This window comes from Pectinophora gossypiella, chromosome 1 (genome assembly GCF_024362695.1).
Source record: "Pectinophora gossypiella chromosome 1, ilPecGoss1.1, whole genome shotgun sequence".
In the NCBI taxonomy this organism is placed as follows: domain Eukaryota; kingdom Metazoa; phylum Arthropoda; class Insecta; order Lepidoptera; family Gelechiidae; genus Pectinophora; species Pectinophora gossypiella.
The window spans coordinates 4,088,538-4,102,132 of record NC_065404.1 but is presented as its reverse complement, the minus strand read 5'-3'; the positions used below and the strand labels follow the sequence as shown (position 1 = coordinate 4,102,132).

The 13,595-nt window shown below is 36.9% G+C and overlaps 2 protein-coding genes across 3 annotated transcripts; one reads left to right on the top strand and one right to left on the bottom strand.

The window, feature by feature from the left end:
* Window positions 1-475: 475 nt before the first annotated feature.
* LOC126380277 (intraflagellar transport protein 80 homolog) lies at window positions 476-8,865 on the bottom strand. Of its 2 annotated transcripts, XM_050029601.1 has the most exons (14): window positions 8,742-8,865; window positions 8,486-8,653; window positions 7,425-7,531; window positions 6,656-6,834; window positions 6,490-6,579; window positions 5,933-6,070; window positions 5,218-5,342; window positions 4,867-5,115; window positions 4,365-4,525; window positions 3,796-4,005; window positions 2,592-2,736; window positions 1,445-1,598; window positions 675-815; window positions 476-588 (listed from the first exon to the last, which is right to left on the bottom strand). In XM_050029601.1, exons 1-14 carry the CDS (start codon window positions 8,834-8,836, stop codon window positions 541-543), a joined length of 2,010 nt encoding a protein of 669 aa, XP_049885558.1. In that variant the 5' UTR covers window positions 8,837-8,865; the 3' UTR covers window positions 476-540. The 2 variants fall into 2 exon arrangements, with proteins under 2 accessions (XP_049885558.1, XP_049885641.1); XM_050029684.1 differs by lacking the exons at window positions 476-588; window positions 1,445-1,598 and having other exon boundaries at window positions 724-815.
* Window positions 8,866-9,597: 732 nt separating this feature from the next.
* LOC126380748 (protein arginine N-methyltransferase 3) lies at window positions 9,598-12,866 on the top strand. Its single transcript, XM_050030379.1, has one exon. It carries the CDS (start codon window positions 9,723-9,725, stop codon window positions 11,286-11,288), a length of 1,566 nt encoding a protein of 521 aa, XP_049886336.1. The 5' UTR covers window positions 9,598-9,722; the 3' UTR covers window positions 11,289-12,866.
* Window positions 12,867-13,595: the final 729 nt, after the last annotated feature.

Genomic DNA, 13,595 nt, shown 5'->3' with positions numbered 1-13,595 from the left:
AAGTAAAATTTAGTGATGTCCGCATGATTTGATATTTGATGACATATCGAAAATTTGGAAACTATCAGCTTACAACAGTATCGTTTTTCAACTATTGCTATACCGTTGAAAAAGAAAGGGACGGGTAATCGACAGGCATACAATTTATGGAGTACACGTCAATTTTAAGCAAAAGACTAAAACAACCGTCTAAAAAATTTACATCGGCCAATAACCCGACAGAATTAAGTAGACAGCACGTGGGAAATAGGCGTGAGTTTATGTATGTGTGTATGTAAAAATAATGTCGATATCGATAAAATAAACGCCAACACTAAAGTTTTAGAGGACAAAATAAAAAAAAATCACTGTTCTGTGTGTCACAGAATAAAAAAATAATAGTGCCGAAATGAAAAAAGAAAATATACGGTTTGCAAAAGTGCACTCCCTTTATTATTTATTACATTAAATTCAATATCAAGGACGTGATAATATTTGATAATGTAATGGTTCCGTAGCGTAGTAGCGGATCGCGGTTTCATAGTCAGTTGGAACAAATTTTTAATTTGCTTTTAGGCTATCTTGACGTAATCTCTCTGGAACAGAGTTCTGAAAAAAAAAAAGATTAAATGCAACTTTTAAAAAAGTATGAGTCTATAAGCAGGGAACTACTATAATTTTGGAGCGATGCGTACCCTAAGATGCTGTATGTAACACACTTGGTGGTACTGGTGTATGAGAGCAAATGCTTCTTCAGCGACTGCTAGCTGGTGATGCTGCCACGCTAGGACGGCGAGGCAGGCCCAGAGCGTTTCATCTTCTACTGTGCGGCATAACTGTAATAAAAATATAATTAATACATTCTGTTACAAAATAATGTATAATAATATCAACGGTTTTCTATTTATTATTGCAAATTATATTATTTATTATTGCTATTTATTATTTCTCCACCAACCCGCAGTGGAGCAGCGTGGTGGAGTATGCTCCATACCCCCTCCGGTTGATTGAGGGGAGGCCTGTGCCCAGCAGTGGGACGTATATAGGCAGTTTATGTATTGCAAATTAAATATTTTTGTAATGTATAATATTATGCAGTCGTAATATTAAAAAAATCGTGTCGTGTCTTTAGGTTACAAATGTCTTAGACCACGTGTGTGTGTGTGTGTGTGTGTGTGTGTGTGTGTGTGTGTGTGTGTGTGTGTGTGTGTGTGTGTGTGTGTGTGTCTGTGTGTGTGTGTACTCTGGCTAAGCTTGTTTTAGGGATCCATTTACTGTAATGCACTCTCTTTACAAATTATCGTAATATAGAGTTACCTACGAATCCCACGATATTTTTTGACGTGACTATGTTGTAAGTTGTGTCAGCGGACGTATGGGGAGCGATTAGGGTTTTCCACCTGGTACAAAATCCTACGTATTCCAACGTGGTTTCAATGGTCAGTTAATAATATTCAGATCAAACCTGTAATGCGGCCTGCCACATGTTAGCGGATACGTGCTTCAGCAACTTTTCGGGGAAAGATGCGAGTGAGACATGTAGAAGCGAGCCGTTACCGCGACATATGCGGACCACGCCGTTTTCCACGCTCATTATTGTGGGATTACGCCCGAGGTCGCTGAAAAACCGAAAGCATATACATTTTCATTTTACGCACATACATACTCACGCCTGTTTCCCACCAGAGCAAGCAGAGACTTAAAATCATGGAATTCCATGTGCTCCGATCCTGATATACTTCTCTTGCTTCCTTCACATGTATCAGTTGATTCATACACGCATCACCGGTTCAGAGTTTATCGTACTGTGGCGTTCCACGCGCTATGCTCTGTTCTATCTACTGTTTGTTTACTTTCTTATCATATTTTCTATTGTGTTGCGCATTGTACCCTTCTTCACCTGTACCTACACGTGCAATAAACGTTCGGTGTGCGTGTTTATACGCCCGTTTAATTTATTAACAACCTACCGACTACACATCGCCACTAAAGTACTAAATCTTTTCTAACTTCTTCTATCGTGTGGGTTGTGAGGTGAATTACCAACCTCATCAACCCTGGTGTCAGGGTTATTATTGAGCCACCACATGGCTCATGTAACGACTACTTACTTACACTAGTAAGTAGTAACTGGGACCAACGGCTTAACGCGGCTTGCGAAGCATGGATCATCTTACTTTCGGACAATCAGGTGATCAGCCTGTAATGTCCTAACCAAACTAGGGATCACAGTGATTTTTGTGACATGACCCCACCGGGATTCGAACCCGGGACTTCCGTATCGTGAGCCCAACGCTCAACCACTGGCCGTTAACCTTTTCTAAGGACATCTTCGATTTCATCAATGTAAGATTATCATTTTACCATTCAATAAAGTATATTAGGTATAATGTTCCTCTTTCTTCTTATCTCGATTCTGTCTATTCCGACAATTCCAACTAAGATAAGTACACCATTTTGATGGGCAATGGGATCTATCTATATACTTATCAACACTTCTTTTTTTTTCACTTCGTATCTGAAGTGGCTGCTTGTTGTCTTGTGATTGCTTGCAGCTCTGTCCACCTCTTCTGGCATCACGTCGGTGAGGTTATGTATGAATGGAACCTTACCTGATCTCCTTGCTGACTGTGGTTAACGCAAGCCAATCTGGCTGTGTGGCGGCTCTTGGACAACACCACGCTACAGCTGAGTTGGCTCGTAATCCCACCAGCAGCTCGGTTTCCGCACTCCACACTATACTGAGGATTTGTGATCCTGAAACAAAATAACTATTGAAAATTATAAGTCTTAAGCTTATTTTGTATTTATTATCTGTTGTTTAAAATAACTCGTATTACTAACCAAATTGTATTTTAAAAATCTTTTATTACAAAAAGTCCCTCTTCCTACATCTATTTCGGTCCTACTTGCTTCTAATGATCCTCAAATATATAAGTTGTTAGCCACATTTATTCAAGTAAATAATATTAAATTATAGTTAAATATTTTGTTTATTTTATACCTATTTATATGTGTAAGTATATTGATATTCCTTACCTTACCTTATGATCCTTTATTTCAAAATTTCGTTCCTATCCAAATTCCTTTCTCCATAAACGTTTCCTAAGTCTTTATCCTCTACATTCAAATCTACATTTAATGGCAAATATGCAAGTCGCATGACGCCAAAGAGAAAAAAAAAAAACAAATTGTATTGTAAAGTTTATAATAAAAAATTAAGTGGTTAAGGTTAAGCGTTGGGCTTACGAACCAGAGGTCCCAAGGTCCCGGAGGTTGCAAGGATTCACTAAAAGTAAGATGATTCGGTTTTCGTAGAGCAGGTTAAGCAGTCGACATTGACTAATATTTACCTATGTAAAAGTATCCATCCATCCATAGGGAAGGCCCGTGCCCCAACAGTGGGGACTTCAATGGGCTGATGATGATGATGATGTAAAAGTATACTCGTAACATGACTTAAATGACCCATTACATGGTTTGATGAGGTCGGTTATTGAAATCACAACCCACACGACAGAAAATTAACGGCTTGGGTTACTAAGTGGCAAATAAAGAAAGCGACAATTCACCGATTATTTCTTTAGAACGTTGGCAGAATCATCGTTTCTGAACGAAGCAGCCATTATTATTATTATTATCAACGAACTATGAACAAACGAACAATGCAGCCATAAAAAAATAAGAAAAAGTTGAAGTTGAACCCTGGCAGAAGTTTGATGAGGTCGGTTATTAATATCACAACCCACACGATAGATTTACGGCTTGGCTTACAAATTGGCAACTAAAGAAAGTGACAAAAGTAAACAAACTCACCTAACTTGATAAACTTAGGTTTGTTATCCTTTACAGTGACAACATACAAATCCCGGTTGTAATCCAATAGTGCCAGTTGTCGTTCAGCTATGGGCCCCGTTTGGCTCAGTGCTATATGAGAGACGGTCATCTTGTGGGTCAGTTTCGTCACCGTGTTGTCTGTTGAGCTGCGAACGATGAGCCCCGTTGGAAGGTCGAATACGTGTATCACTGGAAAGTTTATACAATTTATTGTAATTTGAAGAGTTTTGGGTAGCTCATGCGGTGACATTTCATCTACCTCCTTGACAAAGATTCGTGCCTTGTAAGTTTTAAGTAACTGCAGCTTTTTTTTGTGTATAATGGTCACTAACTTTTTACATTCTTAACAACAGTAAAACAAACGAACAGACTACTACTACTATATTTTTCAACTGCGATTTGGTAAATTTCTCCAATCAATAATAATGTCTCGGCTTGACAAGAGCCGCGGGTTCAAGTCCCGTCTGAGTCAGATTTCTTTTCGTATTAATTTTCTTTTTGTAGATGACTCGCTATCATGGAATGCAATACAACCTCTTGACACTTACGCTTCCTGTCAGCCTGATCTATGGCAGCCAGCGTATCAGGTCCTAGGGATAGGGCTGCTCGACCGAGAGTCTCAGGGCGAGCTCCCCATCGTGGACTTGCAAGCAGTCTCCCCATGTAGCTGTACACTGATAGGCCAGCTCTCTCTACTACACAGATGCATCTAAAATAAATTTACGATGACTTTACAGTAGAATTATTAAGTAAAATCTTGTGTAGTTGAGTCAAATAATTTCTAATTTCTATAACACATTACTTGTTGAGAAATACAGGGTGTTGGTGATATCGTAACGAAAACTTTGAGGGATGATTCAGACCATGATTCTGAGTTGATATCAAGTGGAATTTCCTGTCCGAAAATTCATAAAATTTTTGTGTTTTTTTAATTAATTTCAGTTCCATACTTTTGCGACGGAAAATTCCACTTGTTATAAACACAGATTCGTGGTCATTAACACCCTGTGTAGTATACTAGTCAAGATAAATAAGCAGTTATCACCTTACCTTTCCGCCAGTAATATCATACTAATTGTGCCTTCCTTTAAATCAAACGTAACTGGTGTATTCCAGGAAGTCAGCTTATGTATGAAGCACTGCTTGACCGTGGCTATTACGAGGTGGTTGAACCCAAGTGCGATTTGTATAACGCGATCAGGATAGTCCAGATTGTCGCTTTGGTCCGTAATAATGTCGCGTATGGCAACAACTTTACGACCTGTCTGCGTGCAGGCGAAGTTTTTCCAAGTGTATTCTCTGGTTAAATTGAAAAAAAAAAAAATATATTATATCATCTTTAATAAAGTAAGTACCTTTGTTATAAACCTTCTAACTTTATTACTATGTACAAAGACCTACCTGTCTATAATATGAGCGAATAGGACATGCCCATTAGCACACGCACCAGCAAGTTGAGTGCCATCAGATGACCAGGCCACACTGTAGATACTTCCTGTGTTTGGCCGATCGAGGCAATGGGACCACTGCATAAAAAAAAACAGCTTCAAGAATAAGAATCTGTTTGATCACTTGCTGATCACTGTCTGCGAGCCTAATATACTTAGTATAGTACAAATATAATAGAAGTTAAGCATAATAATTAAGTTTAGCAATGGATGAGACTTGCTCAGGACCAGAAAGGATGGCGTAAAAGAGAGGAGGTCTACAATCAGCAGTGTGTAGATAAAAGCTGATTAGCACTTTTTGACCAGGTCACATTTACCACAGAGCAAATTATGTACGAGAACAACCAATTGGCATCATAAAAAAGAAAAAAGTCAAAATGTGATTTATCGGTTTTTGTTCTGACGCTCCTCATAGATAGATAGAAGCATAACGAAATATGGTGGTCGGTTGACATTGTGAGGTACGTCGGAAAGCAATGGATGAGACTTGCACAGGACTGGAAAGGATGGCGTGAAAGAGAGGAGGCCTATACCCAGCAGTAGGTGGATACAGGCTGAGCAGATAGATAACAAAATATACCTCACTTTCAAGCAACTTCACACCAAATTCCCAGGAATAGAAAATATCAAGCAAAAGAAAATTGGAAGATAAAGAAAATCATACTTACACCATTAGCATTACACAGGCGTATTAAGTTAAAGCTGCCGATTACGAAGAGATCACCAGCAGGAGACCACGATACACTGGTGATGGGCTGGTCATGTTTCACGCTCACCGATATTTGTTGACCAAACGTATCCCAAATCTAGAGGAAAGAGACAAAATTATTTCTTAGGTGCCTAAATGTTTTCCCCTTCTTCTTATATCGTGTGGGTTGTAAGGTGGATTACCTACCAACCTCATCAACCCTGCTATCAGGGTTATTAATGAACCGCCAAACGCCCCTGACGCGATTCATATAACGACTCCGTACTTATATTAATAAGTAGTAACATAAATGTTATAATAATAAAACAGCGTTATACGTCCCACTGCTGGGCACAGGCCTTCCCTCAATCAACCGGAGGAGGTATGGGGCATATTAAACAGCAGGGGTATGGTACATACTCCATCACGCTACTCCACTGCGGGTTAGTGGAGGTGTTTTACGGCTACTAGCCGGGACGAACGGCTTATAACACCTAAATGTCAGGCTAAAAGTTTAAAAAGTATGCAGAACCCTACCTTTGAAAACCCATCTTCAGATCCAGATATTATCATATTATTGTTGGCATTCCAAGCCGTACATAAAATAAGGCCTTCATGAGCTTTCCACTGGAAAATAAATATTTGTTACTCGATAAAAAACATTATTTATTGAAATTGTTACACGCATGTTTACAAATCTCACCTTAGTCATCTTAGAACTAGAGTTGAGATGCTTTATGATTAAGAAGTTCCCTTTCGTATACAAGATAGCGCTGCTGTCAGGGCTCCAGACCGCACAATAGCAAGGCACGTCGGACTGGACTAACGTAGAACGGAGGAGGCCGTTACGAGACCACACCTTGACGAAGCCATCTTCTCCAGCTAGGAAGAAGTAAAATTAAAAAAATTATCGTCATCACTGTGTAAGATCAGCGCTGGGGTCGATTCTTTGCTATATTATAATCCTCTGTGGCGCCGGCCTGAGCCGAGGTTCGCGCCCAACTAAGCATTCTCAATCCTGTTGTCTTGTCCTGTTGTCTGTTGTTGTTGTGTTATTGTTGTTGTGTGTGTTGTCTGTTGTTTTTGTACTGAGTGAGAGCCCTTAAGCGTTTCCCATTTCTCCGCCCAAGTAGTTAATGCCATCAGTCACGTAAATAAAAAGTGTAAGGTACACTAGCAAAATTATGATTAAAAGTTTAGTGCTGCAAGAATTGGGTGTATATATCTCTGCCTACCTTTTCGGGGACATAAAAAATGAAATACAGAAATGCTTTTTGGGAAGTATGTGACCTATCCTATGTTAGGCTGGTTTGCTTCTGTAAAGAACAGGACCTGTCAAATGTTCAGGTTAGGTAATCGAACCCTGTGAAAAACGGAATAATGCTAGGGAGATGAAATACAGAGAGAAATTGTATGATTATGATGAATTACTTTCAATTTTGATGGATGTCTTTTGTTATATTATTTCGTACCTGTAAGAAGGCCAGCGCCATCAGGGCTCCACTGTGCTGTAAGGCAGGCGCCTTGATGTCCGTTGACACTTTTCTCTACACGCCCGTTGTGATTGACTATGTGGAACCTGATATGTAAACAAAAATAATACAATAAAAAAAAATACTTGCAACTTGTATTGGTGCTCTATCCTGCCGGCCTGTTCACCCACTTCGAAAGATGAAGAGTGAAAGACAAGGTGAAGACTGAACTGTTTTGTATTAGGACAATATTCCAATTATTCTACCAGAAAGTTCGCTAAGGTGTTGGCACTTGGTTTATTTTGCGATGGATGTTCAATTAAAGAGCAAAAGTATCAGTCACTGAGCCCAGCGAACTATTTGTAAAGTGTTAAAATTATGAACCATTAGTTGTCATAATTATAAAATTTATGTTTTTGTAGATTTTTTGGTCTATTACAGAAACGACATGTAACCGACATGTATGTCTTAAGTGCAAACAGTTAATTTAATACTTTGCAAGAAGCCGATTGGAATTTTGCAGCTTAAGGCTTTAATGGTACGAAATAAAGATATTATATTATTATTATTATTATTGTATGTCTTTTTCATATCTCGGGCCTATGGAGGCCCGGACTTTTGGAAGGCGTGCGTGGGGCCGAAGCCAACACGTAGAGGCCCCTTAAGACAGTTTAATCTAAATGTGGTGTGACACCAACCGGCGATTATCCCTGTATGCACTATGGGAGTGCACCCAAAGACAATCCCCGGTTCGTGTAGGACTATTGCAAATTATGGGAACAAAGGGAACTGGGCTATTGGGTTGGGGGTTAGTGGACCGGGATACTGGAGCTATGGGGGACTATGGCGCCTGCTCGACCAATGTTGGTAAACATGGATAAATTATTATTATTATTATTATTATCTCTAACTACCCTAATTGGGATGTTCATTTTGACGTTCAAAAAGCGCTAACTATGTAAGCCAATTTTGAAGAATAAATATTTTTGAATTTTGAATTTATGAATTTTGGGATATAGTCAAACATTCACAAGAATTACTTATTGTGTACATTTACTCACTTGCCATCAGCTGACGATATTAATATGACATCGTGTTGGTGTTTGTTTCCTCCGACGTTGATTTTTGGGAACAAATGCATTCCCGTTGGATAAAATTCTTCTGGAAATGTTGTCACAGTCATACATTCGCTGTTCACTAGGTTCCATTTCAAAAGTTTATGGTCGTCGCTAAAAAATAATAAAATTAAAATGGTTTATAAGATGAGTACTTGTTTTGTTGACGTTACTGAAATTCAAGTACATGTAAAATACTTACCCAGAAGAAAATACATCTTCTGTGTTATTCCAACTAACACAAACTACAGGACCCACATGTTTTGGTTCCTTTAAAGTTGATATTTTCAGTTTCATCACTAATAATAAATTAACTGAAAGGAATATTTTCTTTTATTGTTTAGTCTTTGATCACTATGGCAACCTATAACCAAAGAGCCTAGTTGAGCCTAGTAGACGCCCGACGCCCTCTATAGGGTAACCGCGGCAACCCACCGAGGTTAAAAAAGATCAAGTATCCGTTAACGTGTACCCCTAACTCGGTTTTTGGTTTACCCACTGAGGTTTCTCGCAATGTCGTTAGATGGCGCGCGTCGGGCGAGCGGGCTTTGCTCAAGAATACGCAAAATATTTAATAATATAATTTAGGTTAGTATAATTATATAGGTTTTGTAACAAAACCTAAAACCTAGTATAGGTTGCTCAAAAGTGACAGCTAATATTTCAAGGTTGGCCCCTCGTTGTACTTGGTCCTTAGCCCAGCTGACATCAAAAATAAATTACCCACGACTTATGTTTTTAATTTACTTTGCAAGGCACTTTTGAACTTTTACACACGTAAATAATACCTAATTTCTATTTTCCCCCAAATAATTCGTCCGGGTTATTTTATTAATTCATTCACTCATTCATTTTAAAATGGATCCAAATATCAAGCAACAATTATTTTTATAGATGCTTCTGCGATTACATTGTATTTTTGAATAATTATGTACCTGAGTAATGAGAAAATAAAAATCTCGACGGCGCCATCTATATTATTTTTGTGGAACGTAGCCTGGAAAGTCCCTCATTAAACAAACGAGGTTAAAAACTAAAAAAAAAAAATTGTGACAGCTGTTTTGTTTGACATTTGCCTGCCTTTGTCAAATATACCACATGGTTTGCAGAAATTCTCGTTTTTCTTTGTGTTTTACGCAGTAAATAAGTGTCATTGTTGTGAGTTTGTGCATAAAACATCAAAATGTCCGACGTACCTGACCTGAGTAGCGATGAAGAGCATTTTGAAGAGGAGGAATGGCAAGAAATGGAAACGAGCAACACATCGGTCACATGTTTGTTTTGTTCCAACATTTTAGCGAGTATTGAAGAGGCTATCGGCCATTGCGAAGCTGAACACGGGTTTAACCTGAACACTCTTAAGCTTAAACATAATATGGAATGTTATTCTTACATAAAACTCATAAATTACATCAAGACACACAAACCAACTGCCGAGGAAATCATGAAGGCGGATGCGTCTCTTTGGGCGGACGAACAGTATCTGAAGCCTATTGACAATGACGAGTGGCTGATGTATGACTTCGACTCTTTAACCGATAAACCTAGTTCCCCGAAAACTTACCATGCAAATGTGGAAAATGGGCTGGTGACATTATCTCAAACACACTTCACCGAATTGCAGAGAACTATACAAACTCTGTCAGAGCAACTTAAAGAAAGCCAATTACACCTTCAAATGGCTCGAGAAGATATCTCTACAATGCAGAATTCAATGAAAACTATTGTGGAAGGAGGCAAATCACATAGCAATGGAGATAATAACGGTACTACTATAGTAAATTGTGTGTCAAATTTACCTTTAGAAGATGATGAAGGTTACTTTAATACTTATGCTCATTTTGGTATACATTACGATATGCTGTCAGACAAGGTTCGTACAGAAAGTTACCGAGATGCAATACTAAACAATACCGAAACCTTAAAAGACAAGGTTGTGCTTGACTTGGGGTGTGGCACAGGGATATTGTCAATGTTTTCTGCAACGGCCGGTGCTAAGAAAGTCTATGCTCTTGACCAGTCTGAGGTAATATACCATGCAATGGATATTATAAGAGAAAACAACTTACATAATGTTATTAAAACTGTAAAAGGGAGATTAGAGAATACAAAACTAGATGAGAAAGTTGACATCATTGTGTCGGAATGGATGGGGTACTTTTTACTATTTGAAGGCATGCTAGATAGTGTAATTTATGCCAGGGACAATTATCTCAAACCTGGAGGGCTGTTATTACCGAACAAATGCAACATCAGCCTTGTAGCCAATGGAGATGTTGATACACATAAAAAGTTAATTGAATTCTGGTCAGACGTTTACGGGTACAAAATGAACTGTATGAAATCCGAAGTTGTTAGAGAAGCCAGTATAGATATTGTTGGCTCGAAACATATATTATCACAATCATGTGTTGTTAAAGAAATTGATATTAACACTTGTACTACAGATGTTATGGACTTTACGTCAGAATTTAAATTGCCAATTACAAGAGATGGCACCCTTACGTCTCTAGTTGGTTATTTCGATACATTCTTTGATCTTCCAAACAAGGTATCGTTTTCTACGGGTCCTCATACAACTTCTACTCATTGGAAACAAACTGTGTTTTACTTCAGAGATTGTAAGGAAGTCAAGGCAGGAGATGTTATTGAAGGTACTATAATCTGTAGCCGGCAAAAAACTGATGTTAGAGCATTGACAGTTCAAATTGCTATATTTGGTAAAACCCACAAGTATATTTTAAGTTAGGTTCATATGTTGTATATGATGTTTATATTTAGTTTTAAGAGTTTCTTTAAATGTAAGTCTAAAAAGTTGTTTACTGCATAGCAAATTGTTTTGCCAAGAATATTGCAACTTCTTTTATAATGTCTACATTGAGTTGATAAATCATAATACACCCACGTGAATTTGTACTTTCAATCACTATCAGGGTAGGTATGTATTGTATTGTATTGTCATCATGAAGTACATAAGGCAATATTTTTTATTGTGGATGCAAGTTTGATTCTGAATGCAGTTAAGTATTTTTTTCTTACCATCATTATGTATATAGTACCATGTCTCATTATCTTTTCTGATAAATTGAACTGTAAGTCTCATTAAAAATGTCAAATATGTTAGTGTAACAGGGTTCTAAATTGGATACATGATATTACTCATGACTTTTAAATGTTGGGAAAAACAAATTAATAAAGTAATTGTTTTTTACCTTATATAATATTTAATCATGTATTGACCTGTAAAAATAGTTTTCTCTGTACTTCAGATGTTAATTGTTAACAAATTGTATAAACCAGGTGCTTTATTGTGTAACTTCAGCATTTATTTTACAATCCCAATCTCTATAATTGGATTCTTGACAGTTGTAACAATATAATATGAAATATGTCTGATATGGTAGTTTATCATTTAACGATAATTATCCAATAGATTCTTTTTTATTAAGACCTTTTTTATTTTTCCAAAATAAAAATGCGTTTTTTAATGTGTATTACAGACACGGGCGGCCATGATTGAGCCTCGTGTGACTTCACATTTCACAAAATAAACAAAAACTATGTGTCAAGTTTCAAGTTATACAGTTTCTTTGTTTGTGGAAATGTGACGTCACTGGGCGAAATGTCACGTGACCAACCGTTATATTTTAAGAGGTATAAATAAGCGTCTGTAATTATTATAGTATTTTATGCAACAGTTGTATAAGAAGGGTCAAAAAATGCGAGTGGCGTGAGTTGCGATGTGAGCCTTGGCGAACATCGCAATAAGAGACGCCACGAGCATTTTTTGACCTAGTTATACAACGTTGCATACAATACTTTTTCTACGACGACGTAATTTTAAACGAAACAAAAAATTTCCAATTTATTTTCCAACGCGCGGGAAAATGGCGGCAAATGTATACTTTTTTTTTATAGTATATCTATGGCACCAAACAAAGTAAAGGTGCCAGTTTCCAGGTCAAAAAAAAAAAAAAACAACAACAATGCTTTTTTGGCGACATTATAGTACAGTTACACTTTGTAAACAATGCTTTTATAGGCCATAGAGCGTAAACTTTTTCAAAGAGTTTAATTATGTATGTACTTATATTAGACTTTTTGGTTATTTAAATGCCAGATTAAAGTAGAGGAGTAGAAAAAAATATTTATCCGAAAACTGTCAAGTAGTCAATTGTGATTCACTGCTAATAACATCTCAACAACAATAGATGTTGAAGTTCGGCAACAACTCCTTAGGATTAGGCACGTTAAATTGCACTTTCTTACAAATTGTCAAAGTACCAGCATTTTTATAAAAGAAAATAAAAGCCATTTTCTACGAAAATGTTTATTTTATTTTACATATAATTTACACATACCTAAAAGGTGTTTAATTTCTATTTACACATGTAGAAAAAAGAATAAATTGATAAAAATCACCACATAACTTGAGATTTCACATAGTTTACATTTATGTAGGTATTAATATAGATGAGAAAAATGCATTGTTTTCTCAGTTTACATTGAGTTGGGTATTAATAATTTTAGTAAGTACATATTTATTGTTGTGTAGGTATATTTCAATTTTTCATAATAATTTGTTTATATTAAGTACTGATATAATACTTTATCAGATTGCAGAGTTTTAATATGATTATAAAAAAAAAAACATTTATTAGTGGAGTTCATTTTGCTTTATTAACACATTAGGGTCATTCAGGGTACCTATAGGACACAATATTATTACGATTGTTGAAACAAGCCTGCTTTTATATGTATAATATAGCTTTCGGCTGAGGATAGAAATCTTACAAATAAGTACAGTCAACAGCTCAAGTGTATCACTATAATTAATATAGCTGCTTTGGAAAAATATAACTTTCTACTCTTAATTCTGCCATCGTGTACAACATACAAGGAATGTCAAGTTTTAAGGAATATTTCAATATTACAGATAGTTTTTCTACTGAAATATAGTTTGTGTTTCTATCGTTACGGTCGTGGACTAATGCAAGCTATTTATAAAGAAAAAACACGTTAATAATGTCCATAAGGCTCAATATACTATACTACG

Coding starts and splice junctions, on each gene's coding strand:
- LOC126380748 (XM_050030379.1), top strand. CDS start 9,723: ATGTCCGACGTACCTGACCTGAGTAGCGATGAAGAGCATTTTGAAGAG.
- LOC126380277 (XM_050029601.1), bottom strand. CDS start 8,836: ATGAAACTGAAAATATCAACTTTAAAGGAACCAAAACATGTGGGTCCT. Junction 7,532..8,485: donor ATATCGTCAGCTGATGGCAA/GTGAGTAAATGT, acceptor TTTACATATCAG/GTTCCACATAGTCAATCACA. Junction 6,835..7,424: donor TGGCGCTGGCCTTCTTACAG/GTACGAAATAAT, acceptor ACTTCTTCCTAG/CTGGAGAAGATGGCTTCGTC.